The 19,917-nt window shown below is 49.1% G+C and overlaps 2 protein-coding genes across 6 annotated transcripts in view; both read left to right on the forward strand.

Annotated features, from left to right (window-relative positions):
* Window positions 1–1,176: 1,176 nt before the first annotated feature.
* On the forward strand, window positions 1,177–7,791 carry MYCL (MYCL proto-oncogene, bHLH transcription factor). Its single transcript, XM_082446704.1, has 3 exons — window positions 1,177–1,409; window positions 1,768–2,272; window positions 5,241–7,791. Exons 1-3 carry the CDS (start codon window positions 1,329–1,331, stop codon window positions 5,837–5,839), a joined length of 1,185 nt encoding a protein of 394 aa, XP_082302830.1. The 5' UTR covers window positions 1,177–1,328; the 3' UTR covers window positions 5,840–7,791.
* Window positions 7,792–17,456: 9,665 nt separating this feature from the next.
* Window positions 17,457–19,917, forward strand: part of TRIT1 (tRNA isopentenyltransferase 1) — a 44,840-nt gene continuing 42,379 nt past the window's right edge. For 2 of the 5 annotated variants that reach the window (XM_082444066.1, XM_082444065.1), the window contains exon 1: window positions 17,515–17,714. In XM_082444066.1, the coding sequence (XP_082300192.1) occupies window positions 17,541–17,714 (174 nt within the window). In that variant the 5' untranslated portion in view covers window positions 17,515–17,540. Of the gene's footprint in view, window positions 17,715–19,917 lie in introns of all 5 variants that reach the window. The other 3 variants (XM_082444069.1, XM_082444067.1, XM_082444068.1) reach the window with 3 other exon arrangements.

Raw genomic sequence — 19,917 nt, forward strand, 5'->3', positions numbered from 1 at the left:
CAGTGAGTAGTTTGGTGTTCTTAGACCACAGGGGTGGGAGAGAAAGATAGCAGGTAATCAGGCTGCTGCTTGTAGACCAGACCTTGAATGCCAGTTAGAGCATTCTAGATGTATTGGTTGCTACCCCAAGTTACTTTCCTTGGTCTAAATAGAATGCCCCTATAGTTTAGCTTTTCCTCTTCTACTGAAGGAAGTCTGCATAGAAGAGGACAAAAGGCTTATATGTCCATCATCTTGGCTAGAGATGCAGCTGCAAGCAAAGTTCCCATTTTACAGATGAGTAAACAGAGGCTTCAAAGGACTTGGCTCTACAGCTAGCGAGTAGCAAAGCAAGGGCTTGAAGGAAGTTTCCAGACTCCAAATCTCCATTCTTTCCTCTACTAGTACAGCTGCTACAGAGTGTTTTGTGTGTGGTATTAGGGAGGGGAATCTCAGCCCTGGCCTGGTCCTGGGGAAAAATTCTCTTTGCCACCCATACCAGGGGCTAAGTTTGTTCTACTTGCCTCTCCTGGCCTAATCCCTTCCCTAGATACTCTATCTTCTTAAACCCTCACAACAATCCTGTGAGGTATCACCATCCCTTCATTTTACAGATGAGACCAAGGTTCAGAAAGGTTAAGTTTCAGGCTCCAAAATCCGGAGTCTTCACCACCTTGCTTCGCTGAGGTTTAGGAACACCGAGCTGATGAAACGGGCCAAAAGGTGATGAAGCGGGTGCCAGGGACCAGCCCCAGTTCAGGGCTTAGGGCCACCAGGCGGCGCGGTGGAGGTGCGGCTGCCCCCAACTACCTTATTCCCCGCGGGCCAGAAGCACCAGAACCAAGAGGGGCGAGCCCAGGGAAGCAGGCTCGTGGGGCGGGGAGTAGTGCTCTTCCCCAGCCCAGAATCTGCAAGGAGCGCGGTTCTCGTTCGGTCTCTAGGGGACCACCCGGGCCTCGCTAAAGAGTCACGCCCCCACCAGGCGACCGCCGGGCTACATCAGCTCGCCGCCTGCTCTGCGCTCCCCAGTGTGCAATTTATTTCGAGGGGTACAGGGACTAGAATAGAGTGAGAGAGGGTAGCTTGGAGGGGTGGGGCTGGGACTCCACCGCCCCCACCTGTCGACCGGGAGGGGCGGGGAGGGGCGGGGCTTGTCCCGTAGGGCCCGCCCCCGGTCCCTGAGCCCCGGGCGCGCGACGAGATATAAGGCAGCCGGGAAACAATGCGCCTGCATCTCGCGCTCCCGCGCCGCTCCCGGGAGCGTCCGGGCTGCCGTGCGCGAGCGAGGGCGGGAGCGCGCGCGGGAGGGGGCGAGCTCCTGAGTGTGGTCCGCGCGCTCGGTGGCGCGCATGTGCATGTGTGTGGGCTGCCGGGCTGCCCCGAGCCGGCGGGGAGCCGGTCAGCTCCAGGCGGTCGGCGGCGGGAGCGAGGTGAGGCTGCGGGCGGCCGGGGAACGGGCGCGGGTCCCGGGGAACGGGCTGCAGGCTGCCTTCTGGGCACAGCGCGCCCCCGCCCGGCCCGGCCGGGCCCTGGGAGCTGCGCTCCGGGCGGCGCTGGCAAAGTTTGCTTTGAACTCGCTCCCTGCAGCCTAGTCCGCGCGCTGTGACCGGCTTCCCTGGGCACGCTGACCCTCGGCCGGGCTGCCGGGTCGCGAGGGAAGGGCGCGGGCTCCAAGCCGAGAGATTGAAGAGGGACGAGAGCCTGGCAGCCAGCTGTGCTGGGGGACGGGGGGACGCCTCCCTCCCCGGGCCCGCACCCGGGTCAGCACGTCCCCCTTCCCTCCCGCAGGGAGCGGACATGGACTTCGACTCGTACCAGCACTATTTCTACGACTATGACTGCGGGGAGGATTTCTACCGCTCCACGGCGCCCAGCGAGGACATCTGGAAGAAATTCGAGCTGGTGCCGTCGCCCCCCACGTCGCCGCCCTGGGGCTCCGGTCCCGGCGCCGGGGACCCGGCCCCCGGAATTGGCCCTCCAGAGCCGTGGCCCGGAGGGGGCGCCGGGGACGAGGCAGAATCCCGGGGTCACTCGAAAGCTTGGGGCAGGAACTACGCCTCCATCATCCGCCGTGACTGCATGTGGAGCGGCTTCTCGGCCCGGGAACGGCTGGAGAGAGCGGTGAGCGACCGGCTCGCTGCTGGCGCGCCCCGGGGGAACCCGCCCAAGGCGCCCGCCGCCCTGGACTGCGCTCCCAGCCTCGAAGCCGGCAACCCGGCGCCCGCTGCCCCCTGTCCGCTGGGCGAGCCCAAGACCCAGGCCTGCTCGGGGTCCGAGAGCCCAAGCGACTCGGGTAAGGACAGCCCTGGGCCATCAAAGAGGGGGGCACCCCATGGGTGGCCAAACCTCTGCCGCTGAGGTCAGGCACTGGGTCTGCGCAAGCCCTTCCGCCACCTCCCCCTTCCTGTGGCTGAAGCTGCCGGTGTAGCCCCCAGCGGTGTCTGTCTGGCACGTGGGTGTGTTAGTAAACAGTTTGAAGAAGTGGCGTGGGAGCCAGCGTCCCTTTGATGATGATTGGAGGCCCAGGGGACAAGGGAGACAGGGAGACAGGCTGAGGCTTGGCGCTTAGGAGGACAATACGGGGATTGGACCGTAGGGGATTTCTGTCCTCCTAAAGCTGGAAAGGGTCCCTTAAGTGTCACTCCAGGCTTGAATTTTTTTTTTTTTTTTCCTGTCTCTTTCTCTGGGGAACTCACTCCCCTGAGGAGAGAAGAAGCTGAGGAGTCTTTGTGCAAAGCCAAAGCCTTCATCCTTTCAAAAACCTGGTCTCCTGCCTGGTTTACTTTCAAAAGACAATAATGGCTCCTCTTGCACCCCTACCCCTTACCATGTGTGCATCCACACCATCACCCATGAGACAGGTAGCGGAGGAATGACCACTCCCCATTAACAGATGGAAAACATGAGGCTTAGAAATAGGAAATCACCAGAAGTGAACCCCAGCTTCCTGCCATCCAGCCAGCCTCTTTTGCTCAATCCTCCATCCCAACCAGGCACTTCTCTGAGGTTTAGAGGAACTTCGTGGTAGCTTATCTGAGAAGTGGTACATCTTGCCTTTTTGCTCTGGCCTGATGTGGGAAGGTGTTCCTCTAGGTCCCGCCCAATTCATCTGAGGGCTTTCAGCTGCTTCATTTGTATTCAGCACATGTTGGCTGGCCCCTACTTTGTGCTAAGCTCTGGGCTTGGTGCTGGGGTCACAGATACAGAGCTCCAGGTTCCCCTTCCCTATCCTTGAAGGCAAGTGTAAACCTCACTGAGGACAGCCTGCTGCATCCTGTGCCACCAGACTATGTTGTTCTTAGCCTAACCTCTTCTCAGAAGTGCCCATGAGAAATACTGGGGAGGGTTTTTTATAGGGTGCAAACTGAGGCTCGCATCGGGAAAATCAGGACTGAAACCTCACTGTAGCTTTTAAGAATAACTTACATGACCATTTAGAGGGAACTGGGGAATGAGTATGGAGGTTGTCATACACTTGAAGGTAAAAATAGGATAACAAGAACCATTAAAAGTCAATTTTTTCGGTCCACTGTGTTAAGGTCATTTTTAACCTGCTTGCTTTCTACACCAAGACCTTCTGTTTGTTTAATGGCTGGAATGGGAACTTTGAGATCAAGAAACCAATAAAGATGTATCTCTACAAAGGCTGTTGGAGTGGTAGAATGGAAAGAGCATTGTTTTGGGAGTCTGGAGATCTTAGTTTGAGATCCAGAACGTTACAAAGGTGATGTGTGGACTTGGCTGAACTGGGTGTCAGTTTCTCCCTTTGCACATGGAGTATGACCTGATTGTCCAGCCGAGGACACTTCCTTGTCTGGGTAGAGTTAGACACTACTCTCCAAAAAGGAGAATCGTGTTGTACCTTATTTCTTCCTTAGGCAGAGCCTTCCGCAGCTATGAGGTTTAACCCTGAAATATTAAAGGTTTGGGATGTGGGGAAGCCTCCTGATTCATTTTCTCACCTGCCCTTTAACCTGAACCTGTTTGCGAGCTCCTGGTTCACTCATAGGCCACATGGCCCAGAACAAAATGCAACAGATTGCAAACAATGAGGGGGGTGGGAAGAGTGACTGACGGCAAAGCGCAGCCAATAGGGGCCAGGGGCTGGGTAAGACAGCCTTCAAAACACCGCTTAGCCAGCCAATCACAGGCCTTGGGGGCAGGAGGGCTGAATGGTCAGGTTTTATTAATGGAGAAATAATGCGATTGTCCACACAATGGAAGCCTTCCTGACAAAGGGGCTCAAGCATCCTGATATGCAAAAGAGGCCGAGAACTGAGCTCTTCTGTTGTCAGGCTGAAATGCATTAAGATGGCCTTCTATGCGGGGGCTGGAAAACGTGTGGAACAGGAAGGTTCTCCCCAAATTGTCCCTCTCCTGGTTGGGGTAACCTAAAAGACCTTGGAGCAAGGACATGGGGGCATGTCCAGGTGTTGCTAGTGTTTTGGCCCTCTTGTATCAGAACATTCCCATGCTGCTCAGTTCCTGCCCTGGCATAGGTAGCTTGGAAATGGTCGCTTGTACCTTTGTGAAGTTCCTGCAGCTTTTGCCGACCTGTGATTACAAATCCAACCCTCTTCTGGTCCAGGGAAGGGGGTGGGGCAGGCAACCTATAAATGATGGATGACTCTAGAAACCCATTGAACCCAGGAGCAAAATGCTGCTAAGGCAAACCCTTTCCCTCCCCTCTGGGTGAGGAGCGTTGGGTTGTAGCCCTCCCTTCTCCGACTCTTCAGCTGAAAGGGGCGGCAGAATAGAGAGGTGGGGGAATAATAGGATTTATAACTTGTGAAAAGTAACAATTCCCAAGTGCAGGCTGTGCTGGGCAGGAACAAAGGGCAGCTCTGCCCACAGACCCCTCATTTACAATTCTGATGGAGCATGAAAGAGCCCGACTGGGGAAGATCTTTAGAGCTAAACTTTGTCCCAGGCTGATAGCTCTTTTTCTCCATCCCCTCAGTGGGGGAGGGGAGAGCCTGTGCAGACTGGGGGCTGTTGGCTTGGGTCTGCCTTTTGTTCTTATCTAAGCCTTGCTGTGCAAAGAGAAATTGGAGAATATTTTCCTTCTTGCTTATTTCACCTCCTTTCCTTCACACTGCCCTTAGCCTCATTACAGATGAATCAGCTGTCTTTCTCCTCCCTTGAATTTGTTTATATCTAAATTGGGAAAATGTCACCTCCTTTCCCAAACTCCAATATAGGGTCTGAGTATGTGTTTCTCATGGGGTGTGTTTCTTCTGTTGATCTCTCTTCTTGGACAGAGGGTGAAGAAATCGACGTTGTGACTGTGGAGAAGAGACAGTCCCTGGGTGTCCGGAAGCCGGTCACCATCACGGTGCGAGCAGACCCTTTGGACCCCTGCATGAAACACTTCCACATCTCCATCCATCAACAACAGCACAACTATGCCGCCCGTTTTCCTCCAGAAAGCTGCTCCCAAGGAGAGGCTCCAGGGCGAGGGCCCCAAGAAGAGGGTCTAGAGAGAGATGTACCAGAGGAAAAGGAAGATGAGGCAGATGAAGAAATTGTGAGCCCCCCGCCTGTAGAAAGAGAGCCTCCCCAGTCCTGCCACCCCAAACCTGTCAGTTCTGACACTGAGGACGTGACCAAGAGGAAGAACCACAACTTCCTGGAGCGCAAAAGACGGAATGACCTCCGTTCCAGGTTCTTGGCCCTGAGGGACCAGGTGCCCACCCTGGCCAGCTGCTCCAAGGCCCCCAAAGTAGTGATCCTGAGCAAGGCCTTGGAATACTTGCAAGCCCTAGTGGGGGCTGAGAAGAGGATGGCTACAGAGAAAAGGCAGCTCCGGTGTCGGCAGCAGCAACTGCAGAAAAGAATTGCGTACCTCAGTGGCTACTAACTGACCAAAAATCCTGACTGCTCTGTCTTAACAAAGACCCGAATTTATTTTTTAACCTCCCCTATTCCCCATAGGAATTTGCACATTTTGGTTCCAGTGGGACAGCCTGGACAGTAGATCCCAGAATGCATTGCAGCCGGAGCACACACAAGAAGGGCTTGCATTCTTGGAAACCTTGCAGCCCAGCTCTCCCTCTGCCCTGACTCATGGGAGCGCTGTGGCTTCTCTGACGCCTTTGGCTTCTCAGGCGGACAGCTGACTGAGGAGCCTTGGGGTCTGCCTAGCTCACGAGCTCCGAAGAAAAGCCCGACAGATGCTATGCAACAGGTGGTGGACGTTGTCGGGGGGCTCCAGCCTGCATGAAATCTCACACTCCGGATGAGCTTTAGGCTGGGAAAGGATGCTCCCACTGGTGTCTCTGGGGTGACACTGGGACAGCTGGGCCTGGACACTCTCCCTGAGGCTCCTTTTTCCAGGAGACATACAAGCTGTCTTGGGTGAAGATGAGCTCGCAGACTTGATCAGCAGGGACCATTACCTCACTGTCAGACACTTTACAGTAGCTGAGGAGTTGGACACCTTTAATATATATATTCTGATGTTAAATGACACCCCTCCTCCCACCACTCTCCAGGCTGCGACCTTGAGAACATTTAAAGAGCTTGGCCTCTAGATTCTTTGTCTAAAAGCCCCCTGGGCCCTTTCCTCTGAGGGCAGAGACCATTCAGTCCTCACCAGGGACTTTTTTGTTTCCTTCTGCCTTTGTTATGCAATGGGCTCTAAGGCACCACCTTTCCCATAGGTCAGAAGTATTTCCCCGGGACACAGGGCAAAGTGTCCCAGACTGTGGCCTGGGGAAGGCTTGGAGTCCTGGCTGTAAACCTGTTCCCTGCCCAGGTGTTTTCCATCTTAGAATCTTCTCAAAGCAGATGTCAGGCACCTGAGGAGAGAGAACTGTACCACTTCCTCTTTCCCACCTCCCTCTCGTCTCAATCCGTTACTGATAAGTTTGAAGTTCTACTAGGACCATGCAAACCTGTCCTTCTCATGCAACTCCAAGGAGCTTGCTGGCTCTGTAGCCACCCTTGGCCTTCTGCCAGCTTGACATGAGTCAGATCCTTTTCCCAGAATCTGGGCCTTACTGCAGTTCTTACTGGGAGAGCTGCTGGGACTCATCCAGAGCTCTGGAAGGCAGACTAGCTTCCTGGTGGGTTTTTAAGGAGCTTCTAGGAGCTCTGCTTAGTGGACCATGATGGATTTTTCCCCAGCTGGACTGAGCCTCTCCAAGTGGATTCCAGGCGCAGCCTCCATTCTGAGAAAGGCACCCAACCCAACAGGTGTCATGTGGGCAACCTCAGCAGCCCCTAAGCCTAGCCTGGAAGAAAGACCAGCCCCTCCAGAACTCTGCCCAGGGCAGCAGGTGCCTACTGGATGGGGGTTTGAAAGTAGGGGAAGGGAGGATGGTAGAGCGCTATACGTGGCTCTGGGAAGCCAGTTGCTACTTCCAAACCTATTATGCATGAGGGTCTGTTCCTGAGGTTGCTCCCTGGCCTCAGAGAACCCCAGTGGAAGTTTGGAAAAAGCCCCCATACCTTCTGGAGCATGGTTTTTGGGAGCCAACTGACTTCTGGAACTGTCTTTGGAGAACAGTTGGGATGTAGGTTACTGATGTCTCACCTGAATAGCTTGTGTTTTATGAGCTGCTGTTGGGTATTATGCCGGGAGCAGTCTTCTTCTTTTTTTTAATACTGTATTTTTGTATGCCTTTTGCAAAGTGGTGTTAATTGTTTTTGTACAAGAAAAAAGCTCTGGGGCAATTCTCCTGTTGCAAGAGTCTGATTTATTTTAAAAGGCAGGTTTACCTGAAATTTTGTATTTAGTTGTGATTACTGATTGCCTGATTTTAAAATGTTGCCTTCTGGAACATCTTCTAATAAAAGATTTCTCAAACATCTCAGAGTGGGGGCAGAGCTTATGCCCACCGCATCCCCCGGAACCAAGGAAAATTGTTTCAGGGTAGCCACGAGTGATCTCTAATCATGTTGCTAACCTGGTCACTCCACTTTGGGTTCCTGAAATGCCATTTCAGACATGTCTAAACAATGTAGGTTCAGTACTCGGTAAGCACTCTTGTGAATTGCAGAGTGCTGAATTTGTATTTTAGAAGGCTTGAAATCCCAGGGTTCCACCATTTACTCATCCTGTGCTTTTAGCTTTACCTAAAAGCTAAAAGCCCTAGTTTCCTTACTTGTAAAGTGGGGATAAATGCTACTTCACAAGGGGTTGGCAGGCATTAAATGAAGGATAAACTTTTTTTTTTTCTTTTTTCTTGTTTTTGGCCACACGGCTTGTGGGATCTTAGTTCCCTGACCAGGGATTGAACCTTTGGTCCCTGCAATGGAAGCGCAGAGTCCTAACCACTGGACCGCCAGGGAAGTCGCTTGCAGGATATCTTTTTTAAAATTCTATGAGAATTGGTGGTGTGATGTGATTTTTTTTTCTTTCTCCCTTGATTAATAAAGGAAAATGAAGGCTCCCTTTACCTCCCATAGTTCTCAGAAACTTGCCGTAAATGCAAGAGGGGAGAATTTATTTATTTATTTATTTATTTAATTTATTTATTTATGGCTGTGTTGGGTCTTCGTTTCTGTGCGAGGGCTTATCTCTAGCTGCGGCAAGCGGGGGCCACTCTTCATCGCGGTGCGCGGGCCTCTCACTATCGCGGCCTCTCGTTGCGGAGCACAGGCTCCAGACACGCAGGCTCAGTAGTTGTGGCTCACGGGCCTAGTTGCTCCGTGGCATGTGGGATCTTCCCAGACCAGGGCTCGAACCCGTGTCCCCTGCATTGGCAGGCAGATTCTCAACCACTGCGCCACCAGGGAAGCCCAAGAGGGGAGAATTTATTAATAGCCATTCCTGATGGAGCACTGCCTATGTCTAAGCACCCTGCTCCTTCCTACATGTTATGCCACACCAACCACGTGCCAAGGTCTACAGAAGAGGGAACTGAGGTTCTCAGAGTGAAACATAACTGCCCAGCATTACACAGCTAGTAAGTAAATGAGTTCAAGGGATTTGAAACCAGCTCTGCCTATCTGTAGAGCCAGAGGTGTGAACCACTGCATAATAATGATCAGCTTGTTTTGTTAGCATGGGGTGTGTGGAGGAAGTAGACAGGGGATTTCATCACTTAACTGCTTGCTGGAACTGTCTCTCCTTGGGGCCACTGTGCCTGCCACTTATTGGGATGAAGTGGAGCAAATGTTCCATGACCAGCCACTCTGCTGCATTTGTGGACTGGGTAGATTCGTCTTGCCCCAGAGAGGCGCCTTCTGGGACTGTGAAAGGAAAAGAGTTGCTGTTCAGAAAGGCATGAGCATCATGGTGGGAGAAGGCCACTTTGTCTCATGTAATCCTGCTTTACAGCTGAGACCTGGGTCAGTATTGCCCACCTGCACTCCTGCGAAGCCTGAGTTGAGTCCAAAAGCTACTATTGATGTAAATTCCTCACATTTACAAAGTGACCCTCATCACAACCTGGTAAATGAGCAATATCTGCCACTTGGTACTGGAGACCAGACAGGTTTTTTTTTTTTTGGCTGCACTGTGCGGGCTTTCAGGATATTAGTTCCCCGACCAAGGATTGAACCCACACCCCCTGCAGTGGAAGCGCAGAGTCCTAACCACTGGACCACCAGGGAAGTCCCCCAGACAGATTTCTTGCTTAAGGTCACAGAACAGAATCCTAATCCCAAACCCAGTCTCCTGTCAGGTAAACTTCCCACTCCACCCCCACTGCCCCTACGTCCCCAAACCCACGGCATAAATAGCTGTTTGATAAAAACAGACTTGGATCACTGGGATTCTTTTCTTAAAACTCCATATCCCTCTTTCAGTTACAGTGGCTCTGTTCCCAGTGCGTTCATCCTTCCACTTGTCGAGAAACTAGTTTGTAGGGCTTCTCTCGCTTTACTAGACCTTGAAAGAATTCATGAGTCCTCAATAAAATCTTAGGGACTCCTAGGTACAGGCCGTAACGCTGATGCTGACGTTGTTTTACATACCTTAATTCTCACAATAACCTGGAGATCAGGGTGGTGTCAGCCCCATTTCACAGGTGAGCAAACTGAAGCTCAGAGATATTTAAGTCATTTGTCTGAGCCCAGGCAGCTAGTACCAACTGTCTGCCTCTAAGCTTCAGCTCCTTTGAGTCTGACTGTTGAGAAAGGAATGGGAATAAAGCCATCTCCTGGGGGGAAGGGAGGGTGTTTCTGGAATGTGAAGTATTTTAAGCTCCTTCCTAGCTCACTTCTGCAGACTCCTACCTCTATCTTTGTCTGAAAATAGCCAGGAGATTATTCCTGGATTTCGGAGAACAATTTCTACAAATTAGGTTTTCCTCTGAATAGTACACCTAAGGGACTAAGTACACAACTCGGGGTTGTGGACGTAGACAATAAAGGACAGCTGAGAAGCCACACGTGGAGTGGAAAAGAAACGCCATCCTCTCTGTTAGACAATCAAAGGCTAAACTAAGTGCTTAACTCCTGCCCCTATTGGCAGCTATTTTGGGGAACTGAGACAGGTTGAACTATCTCAAAAGTGCCGAATTTGTCTTAAGTGCCCCCTGGGGTCAGGACATTTCAGAATGTGCACATTAGAAGGAGAAGGGGGTGATGGGGATGGCTTTGTTGATCTGGAAGGTGATAGGGAGTGTGAAAGAGGATTCTAAGGATAAGATAACCAGTTGGGAGGTGACTGATGACTGGGTGACTGGGGAGGGTAGAGGGGAGGTCTGTAAATGTGTCAGCTAAAGTTCCGTTGGGGTGTGGGCGTTTCTACTTTAAGCCCAGTGGACAGCTCTTCTTAATGTCTTTATTTAGAACTGCTGCCAAAGGGATCAACTGTATTAAGATTACCATTCTTTTGGAGAGCAAATCTAAATATGTTCTTAAAGTCTCTAATCAGGTGAGTTATTCAACAATTAGACTCAGTGCCAGGGGTCCAGTCGGTACCGGCCCAGGAAGTAAGTGTTGGATTGCCTCTAAACTTGTGGGAAGCAGTATGGTTAAGTAGCCTCCCACACCCAACAGAGCTCCATTCCAAATCAGGCTCCGTATTTTCCAGCTTTGTGAGCTCGGACAAATTATTAACATCTCCCAGTCCCAGTTTCCACATCTGTAAAACAGGTACAAATCATAGTACCTGCTTCTTTGGGTTGTTGTGAGCAATATTAAGTGCTCAGTAAATGATTAGTATTATCTAAACCATCTAACAAGCCACACAGATCAGTCATATTTGGAAGGTGATAGAAGGGATTGGTAAAATAAGAAATCTTCCCAGAAGGAGTACTTAAAGTAATCTGAAATGGACATATTAATGTCTCAAGAGGCAATAAATCATCAGGGAAGGAGTAGACAGGATTTTGGGAGACTGAGATGAACAGAGGAGTAAAGGGGGGCAAAGACCTGAGCCTCTGACTGGTCCACAGCATCTCGTGACCCATGGCAGGCAGGAGCTGTGAGTCTGTGATGCTGTCGCACATAAGGGCCCTCCATTGGTCCTTACTGGGCACTGCAGTGTCTTCAAACTGAGCTGGAGTCAATGACTCCATTCAGTCATTAAATCCTCTAATGCCTATTTTTGTTCAGGCGATGATCCTCGAACCTGAGTGGACCTTAAGAATCTATGCATCCCCGAGACCCTGATGTAGTAGGTCAGGACCAGGAATCTACATTGCTGACAAGCAAGCAGGGAGGTGGATTTCCTGAGGTCACGCTTAGAAAAACATTGGAACAAGGGGTTGGAGCCATGTCCTGTGGAGATATAAAAATATTCACAGAAGGTGGTATAGATGGCATAGTAAAATGGTTAAGAACAGGGACTCGGGGTTACTACCTATGTGATGTTTGGGCGTATCACTCAACCCCCTTGAGTCCTCGAAGTTTCCTTCTTCTCTAAAATGGATATAATATTAACATCTACCTCATAGGACTGTTGCAAAGATTAAATAAGTTACTATATTTAAAGTGCTTAGGACTTCCCTGGTGGCGCAGTGGTTAAGAATCCATCTGCCAATGCAGGGGACACAGGTTTGATCCCTGGTCTGGGAAGATCCCACATGCTGTGGAGCAACAAAGCCCACGCGCCACAACTACTGAGCCTGCGCTCTAGAGCTCTCAAGCCACAATTACTGAAGCCTGTGCGCCTAGAGCCCGTGCTCCGCAACAAGAGAAGCCACCACAATGAGAAGCCCACGCATTGCAACGAAGAGTAGGCCCCGCTCCCCGCAACTAGAGAAAGCCCGCGTGCAGCAACAAAGACCCAACGCAGCCAAATATAGATAAATAAATAAATTAATTAAAATAAAATAAAGTGCTTAGAATAGTGCCCACATAGTAAGAGCAATGATATATGAAGTGATGGTTCCTTATGGAAGTTTATGAGCGTGCAAACATGATCACAAAGTAAAGCAGTATGTGTCTCAGACAAGGGCTGCAAGCCTCAGAAGGGGAAGAGAGCACTTTGGAGTCGTCAAGAAAGTTCTTGTTGGAGATACTGTGACTTTAACTGGAAATACGAGTTCCAGGAGTAGTTGGCTAGGTGAAGAGGAAGAAGGTGTTCTAAGCTAAGGGAATAGCTATGCGGAAGAGAGGATTGGGAAGGTTGTGTGGAATCTGGGGAAGGGGGAGGAATCTGGTCTGATTTGCAGGCCAGGTGGTCTCATTTTTACAAAACAAGAGGGGTTGCACTGGATTTCTAAGAGGATCTTTTTGCCACAAACATCCTCTGTGATTCTGTGAAATAGGGAAGTCAGGAAAAGAAACTGATTGTGGTTTGGGACACAATGAGATTGAGGTAATGGGGTCATTCAAAATAGAGCACCCAACAGGAAGTTGCAAATGTGACATTAAAGCTTTAGAAAGGGGGTTGAAATGAAGATACAGATTTGAGACTCATCAATACATGAAGATGATGAAGGCCCACAGTGCCAATCCACAAGAAAGAGAAAGGGCCAGAGAAGTAGAGGAGAGGGATTGAAGGAGCCATGAGATTAGAACCGGAAAGGACCTCTGATGGTTCTGCATCTTTTCCCCTTTTGCACCTCCCCACTCTGATTTTGCAGCCTTCGGGGATCCCTGTGCCTGTGTAGGCTCTCTTGGAGATCTGAGAAGGCAGGAAGTGAGCTCTCTTTGAGAACATTCTGGTGTGCTCTGGAGCAAACTCTATAACTCAACTTTAGGAGTTACAGAAACCATGGTAACTCCATGGTTTATGGTGAGCTCTACTCTCTTCTTCCCCTCACTTGTTTTGAGCCATTCCGATGTTCCTAGATTTGAATTGGCCAATCACCAATGGCAACAGTAATGGAAACAGCCATTCACCAAACCAGTAGAAGGTGTTGTGATTACTCACAGGCACTGTACTGGGTTGTATATTGCCCCCACTAAATTCATGACTATCCAGAACCTGTGAATGTGACCTTCTTTGGAAATATGGTCTTTGCAGATATAATCAAGTTAAGATGAGGTCATACTGGATTAGGGTGGGCTCTAATCCAATGACTGGTGTCCTTAAGACAGGGAAATTCTAGGGCTTCCCTGGTGGTGCAGTGGTTAAGAATCTGCCTGCCAATGCAAGGAACACGGGTTTGAGCCCTGGCCTGGGAAGATCCCACAAGCCGCAGAGCAACCAAGCCCATGCGCCACAACTACTGAGCCCACGTGCCACAACTACTGACGCCTGCGCGCCTAGAGCCCATGCTCCGCAACAAGAGAAGCCACCGCAATGAGAAGCCTGCTCATTGCAACAGAGTAGCCCCCGCTCGCCGCAACTAGAGAAAGTCCGTATGCAGCAACGAAGACCCAACACAGCCAAATATGAAAGAAACAAACAAATAAATAAATACATTTATTAAAAAAAGAAAAGAGAGAGAGGGAAATTCTCGGACAGAGACACACATACAACAGAGAAGATGGCCATGTGAGATAGGCAGGATTGGAGTCATCCTGCTGCAAACCAAGGAATGTCAAGGATTCCCAGCAACCACCAGAAGCTAGAAGAGGCAGGGAAGGATTCTTCCCTAGAGGGGAAGCATGGGAGTGTGGCCCTACCAATGCACTGATTTTGGGCTTCTAGGCTCCAGAACTGTGAGAGAATACATTTCTGTTTTTTTAAGCCACCCAGTTTGTGGTAATTTGTTATGGTAGTCCTAGGAAACAAATACAGGCACCAAGTTCATAATGAAATATTCCTGCATGAAACATTTTTTATTTGGGGTGCCTAATTAGGATGGGGGTCAGGCTGCAAATGCACTTTGCTTTTTTGTTTTAATTTGTGATTAAAAAAAAATTTTTTTTTTGGCTGTGCGGTTTGCAGTATATTAGTTCCCTGACCAGGGATTGAACCCGGGCCCCCAGCAGTGGAAGCACAGAGTCCCAACCCCTGGACTGCCAGGGAATTCCCGGCACTTTGGATTGTACCAAAAAGCTAGTGTTTATCTTTGACCCAACTTTCTTCTCTTACCTTGGGAACAGATGCTTCAGGCCTTCCATGGCATATACCTCCTCCTTTCCACGTCACAGCATCCTGTAGAATTCCAAAAAGTTCAGACTTTCTGGATGCTCCATTTTGAATGACCCTTCCACTCTAATGGCTTCACCTTTACCTTCTCCCTATGTTTCTTTCTTTTTGTAAAAAATTTTTTAATTGGGTCATCACCTAGATTTCCCCTCTACCTTTCTGCACTTTTCCCTTTCTCCTTTTCTGCCATGTTCCCATGCCCATTCCACCCCACGTACTGCTCTCAATTTCCTAAAGAATGTGAGGCAACCTAGAGTTTGCCCATCCTGACTACCCATCTGCCCTAGGGTACAGCACACCCACACTGGCAGTAACAATTAGGTGGCTGACTGTGGACTTTCAGAAGGGCAGGCAAGAATTATTACCCTCCAAGTAATTTGAGTCTCCCTAGTACCTCATTCCTGCATTTTAGACATGCCCTTCCAGACTGAACGTATCCCAGCATTTTTGCCTTGTAAACTAGATTTTTTTTTTTAACCCCAAATAATCTGTAAGCAGTGGAGTGTGTTGAGATGGGCTTCTGCATCCTCACCTCTAGATATACACATACACTTTGAGTGAGAGACTCCCTTTCCTGTTGAGCTACCTTTCAGAATAAGCTATTTCCCATCTGGCCTCATACAAGGCAGAGAGGGGTCAGGGCTAATACCTGGGCATGACCACAAATAGCTTTTCTGACTCCCTTTTGCCGCCTTTTGTCTCCTTATTACCCTGCAAAGCTGCACATTAGAGGGTTTTATGTTGTTTTTTATAAATACTTATTAACTCTTGATCATAGACTTCAATTTCCCAATTTTCCCTTGAACTTAATCTCTCTAATTAGGATTTCAAGTTACAGATTATCTTTCAGGAACTATTCTTAGTATAATTTAGAGTTCAGAAGATCATTAGCGAGACAGAGGTACAAATAAAATAGCCTAAAGGTATTAAAAAAATATGTTCCCATTCTCCTTTGGTGGGGCTGGCAGAACTACAATGAATGGAAATGGTATGATGTTTTTTTCTCACTTCTCCTCATTTGTTTTGGACCACAGGCTCCATTCTGATTTAGGAGTCTTTCCTGCTCAGTATTTCAATGATAATTCTCCCCATGGTCTACAGGATCCCTGTTCTCTTTGTTTCTATAGCAACAGTCCTGTGTTGCTTGGCTAGAAGCAATTTTCTGCTGCTGTGGTGAAGCCCCATTTTTTCATTCCTTGCTCCCCAGTTGCCTTGGTAACCAGCCTCTCCCTCTTCTGGTCTCTCAGTGGTAAATTCCACCACCACCACCCCCCTTCTCTCTCTCTTTCTCTCTCTCATAACAGTCACCTGGTCATGACTTGGACAGTACTTTCCCATCTGTGAGTGAGCCTCCTCTGTCATGGTCAGATTGTCATCATGAAATTAGCCTCCCTTTTGCTTTATTTGCATCATTTCTCTGGCCTGCCTTCTTTCTGCTTGTTGTCAAGGTAACCGTACCCTCGGAAAATCTGCAGGCAAAGGCTCTACAGTTAACAACCATCATGTGAGAGTGTCTGCCAATATGTGGCCACACATCTTGATTTTAAAACCAGCCCCAGGCGGGTACCACAAATTGGAGAGAACAAGGCTTTTGATCAAAGCAGGCTGGATTGAGAAAAGGAGGTACAAGGACCCTGGGATACATGTGACTACAAGGTGTAGGCTGGGTCTGCAAGAATGGCCATTATGCCAGGGGTGATCCAAGTGACTGAGAAATGTATTTATTGGCAGTCATTCAGGGCAGGCCTATCATATTCTCTAACCGTCCAGGGGTGATTCCTCTGACCCAAGGGTGATATGACCTGAGAGCTAGGCAGAGCCAGGTAGTAATCTCAGGCAGAAAGCAATTAAGACTCTTAAACTGGCTAACAAAGGGTTAGTAGAATAGGTATTTAGGCACTTTCACACATTACTGAAAATTCCTCTGCCCTTAGGCTGCTGCTCTAACCTCTTTAGTAAGGCAGATGGGGTGTTACTATTATAATACAAAGTGTTTAACAAATGGTGGTGATTATGTGCCAGGGCGTTGTAGCAGGCACTTTTCAGGCATTACTTCATTTTCTCCTTATGGCAGTCCTAAGAGGTACTTAAGGATGAGAAAACTGAGGCTAAGTGAATTGTGTGAAGTCACTCAGCTGATAAGTGGCAGAGTTGGGATTCGAACCCATGTTCATCTGGTTCCAAAGTTCTTTTTTTTTGGCCAGACGCCACATGCAGGATCTTAGTTGCCCAACCAGGGATCCAACCCGTGCCCCCTGCAGTAGAAGCGCGGAGTCTTAACCACTGGACCGCCAGGGAAATCCCCCGTAGCCCTTTTTTAAAGGTTGTGTAGTCTCCAGAATTTTGGTCCTCTCTGGACCTAGTTTTCCCCACCCCCACTTTAATCTGAGGGTTGCTACTATTTTATCCTTTCTGCCTTCCTTATTTTTTCTCTTTGTATGTTGTGGGTTGTTTACTAGCTTGTTTTTTATCTGTTCTCACTCCATCTCTTGCATCCTTTCGCCAAATAGATGAAAAATCTTGTTCTGTCTTCTGACTGTGTCTCAGTTTGAGTTGTTGGATGAAAACATTAGAGCAGCCGCCCTTGCCTGAGAACTGGGTAGATCTGATCCTGGTGAATGCCACACCTCTGAGCTCACTGGCTGTAGCACTAGATATGCAAGCCATTCTCCCCCCTATTAACAATTATTGGGTGTCTGTTCGGTATCAGGTACTGTACTGGAGATACAGTAGTGACCTAGGCGGAATCTGTTCCTTGCCTTTATAGAACTAACAGTCTGGAGAGAAAGTCAGACAATGGACAAGAGGTCAATATATAATTTCATATTGTAATTAGCGCTATGAAGAAAAAGAACTGGGCGCCGTGGAAGAGAGAATAATACGGATAGATCTATTTCAGATACGACTGCCATGCCCCACTTAAGAGAGGAGGTAGTTGAGGTTCTCACATCAGCAGCTAGTTGATGGCAGTCACAGCGGGAGCTTCTGAGCGTGGGGACCTGGGTCCCTCACCTCCTTCCTCCCTCCGCACCCTCCCTTCAGAGCCCGAGGTCCGCGCAGGCGCACTGACGGTTGCCATGGGGACAGCTGCTCCTGCGCAAGCGTAGACTTCTTTAAGATGGCGGCGGTGGCGGCTGCGCGAGCTGTGTCTGCGGGCCCTGGGCTCCGGGGCCTAAAACGGACACTGCCTCTTGTAGTAATTCTCGGGGCCACGGGCACCGGCAAATCCACGCTGGCGTTACAGCTAGGCCAGCGGCTCGGTGGCGAGATCGTCAGCGCTGACTCCATGCAGGTATGACAGTGCGGCTGTCCCCAGCGTGGTAAACCGGAGGCCGTGCGTGGGCCTCTGGCTGAGTGGATACCCTGTCGCTTGGTGGTAGTGGGTGAACCCCGAGGCTTGTGGGGCGGAGGGGGCCGGGCAAGGGCACCCATTATTCCTAGGCGCCCACCATGTGCCGGACATCGTGCCAGGTGTTTCACTGCCATCATCTCATTTACTTCTCACGATATTAGTGTTTGGTGTAGGTTCTGTTATTATCTCCATTTACCGATGAGGGAATTCACCTAGGGAGGTGAAACGACTATCTCTGTGTCACCAAGCAAATACGTGGAGATGGTATTTGAACCTACAAGGTTGACCTATAGGTATCCATTATATACCTTTTGAAGGAAAATTATTCCAGAGCGGTTGCTATTTAGAGTTCCCAGCGACACCAGGATAAATCATTTACCATCTACGAGTGTCTGCTGAGGGAATGAAGCAGGGTGGATAGTCAGGAGACCTGGTTTCTCCTCCCTCATCTGCCATCGGCCACGTGACCTAAACAGTGTCGGTTTTGGGGGACGTTATTTATCTGTGAAGTGGAGAAAATGCCGCCTACTTCACAGGGCTCTGGTGCTTCATAAGTGAGAACATGAGTGTTAGAAAGAAGAGCAGGATGGCCTGTCCTGAAAAAGTCCAGGCACTTGGCAAATGCTTTATGATGCTGAGATTTTCAACTTACCGGCTGATAGGAATCAGGAGGTTTTGCCCTCTTCCTTGAGCCACAGGGAGGCCCAGAAGGAGTGTGTACACATCACACCTGGGAGCATTTGTGCTCCGATTGAGGATGGGTGACATTTGGGGTAAATCTCCGATGGAGAAATTACAAGTTAAGAGTTTTCACACTGTAAGTGAGGTGCTCGGTGAAATGCCTGGTACTGAACCTAGCACCTGATGGGTATTCAGCAAGGACGGGCAGTCCTTCTCCCCACTGTACCCCGTAAACTCTGGGCATGGTTTCCACCCTCATTAGTTCATGTGGGATGACACGACCATCAACACACATCAGATGATTAGGATAATTCAACAAATCTTTGTTCGCAACCTCTACTTTGTGCTGGCTTTGAGAGGCAGACTTTAGCTCAAATCCCAGCCTTGCCTTTTCTAAGATATGCAACCTCAGCCTGACCTCTTCATGTCTTTTTTTTTTTTTTTAAACATCTTTATTGAAGTATAATTGCCTTACAATGGTGTGTTAGCTTCTGCTTTATAACAAAGTGAATCAGTTATACACATACAATATGTTCCCATATCTCTTCCCTCTTGCATCTCCCTCCCTCCCACCCTCCCCATCCCACCCCTCTAGGTGGTCACAAAGCACCGAGCTGATCTCCCTCTGCTATGTGGCTGCTTCCCACTAGCTATCTATTTTACATTTGGTAGTGTATATATGTCCATGACACTCTCTTACCCTGTCACATCTCACCCCACCCCCTCCCCATATCCTCATGTCCATTCTCTAGTAGGTCTGTGTCTTTATTCCCGTCTTGCCACTAGGTTCTTCATGGCTTTTTTTTTTTTTTTTCCTTAGATTCCGTATATATGTGTTAGCATACTGTATTTGTTTTTCTCTTTCTGACTTACTTCACTCTGTATGACAGACTCTAACTCCATCCACCTCATTACAAATACCTCCATTTCATTTCTTTTTATGGCTGAGTAATATTCCATTGTATATATGTGCCACATCTTCTTTATCCATTCATCTGTCGATGGACATTTAGTTTGCTTCCATGTCTCTTCATGTCTTTGTTTCTTCTGTAAAATGGGAAGAATAATATCAATAACACGATATTATTGTGATGGTTAAACGAGATTAAATATGTAAAGCACTTAATACAATATCAGGCACATAGTAAGTGCTAAAAATATGATTAGGTGCTATTTTCTGCAAGGCCCTTTTGGAGAGACAAAACTGCGATCCCTGTCTTCAAGGAGTTTTAGTCCAGATAAACATGAAACAAAGCAAGTTAGTACGTGTTTTTGTTTTTGTTTTTTAATTTTATTTATTTATTTATTTTTATTTATGGCTGTGTTGGGTCTTCGTTTCTGTGCGAGGGCTTTCTCCAGTTGCGGCAAGCGGGGGCCTCTCACTATCGCGGCCTCTCTTGTTGTGGAGCACAGGCTCCAGACGCGCAGGCTCAGTAGTTGTGGCTCACGGGCCTAGTTGCTC

The sequence above is a fragment of the Balaenoptera physalus genome (assembly GCF_965194825.1).
Source record: "Balaenoptera physalus genome assembly, chromosome: 1".
NCBI lineage: Eukaryota > Metazoa > Chordata > Mammalia > Artiodactyla > Balaenopteridae > Balaenoptera > Balaenoptera physalus.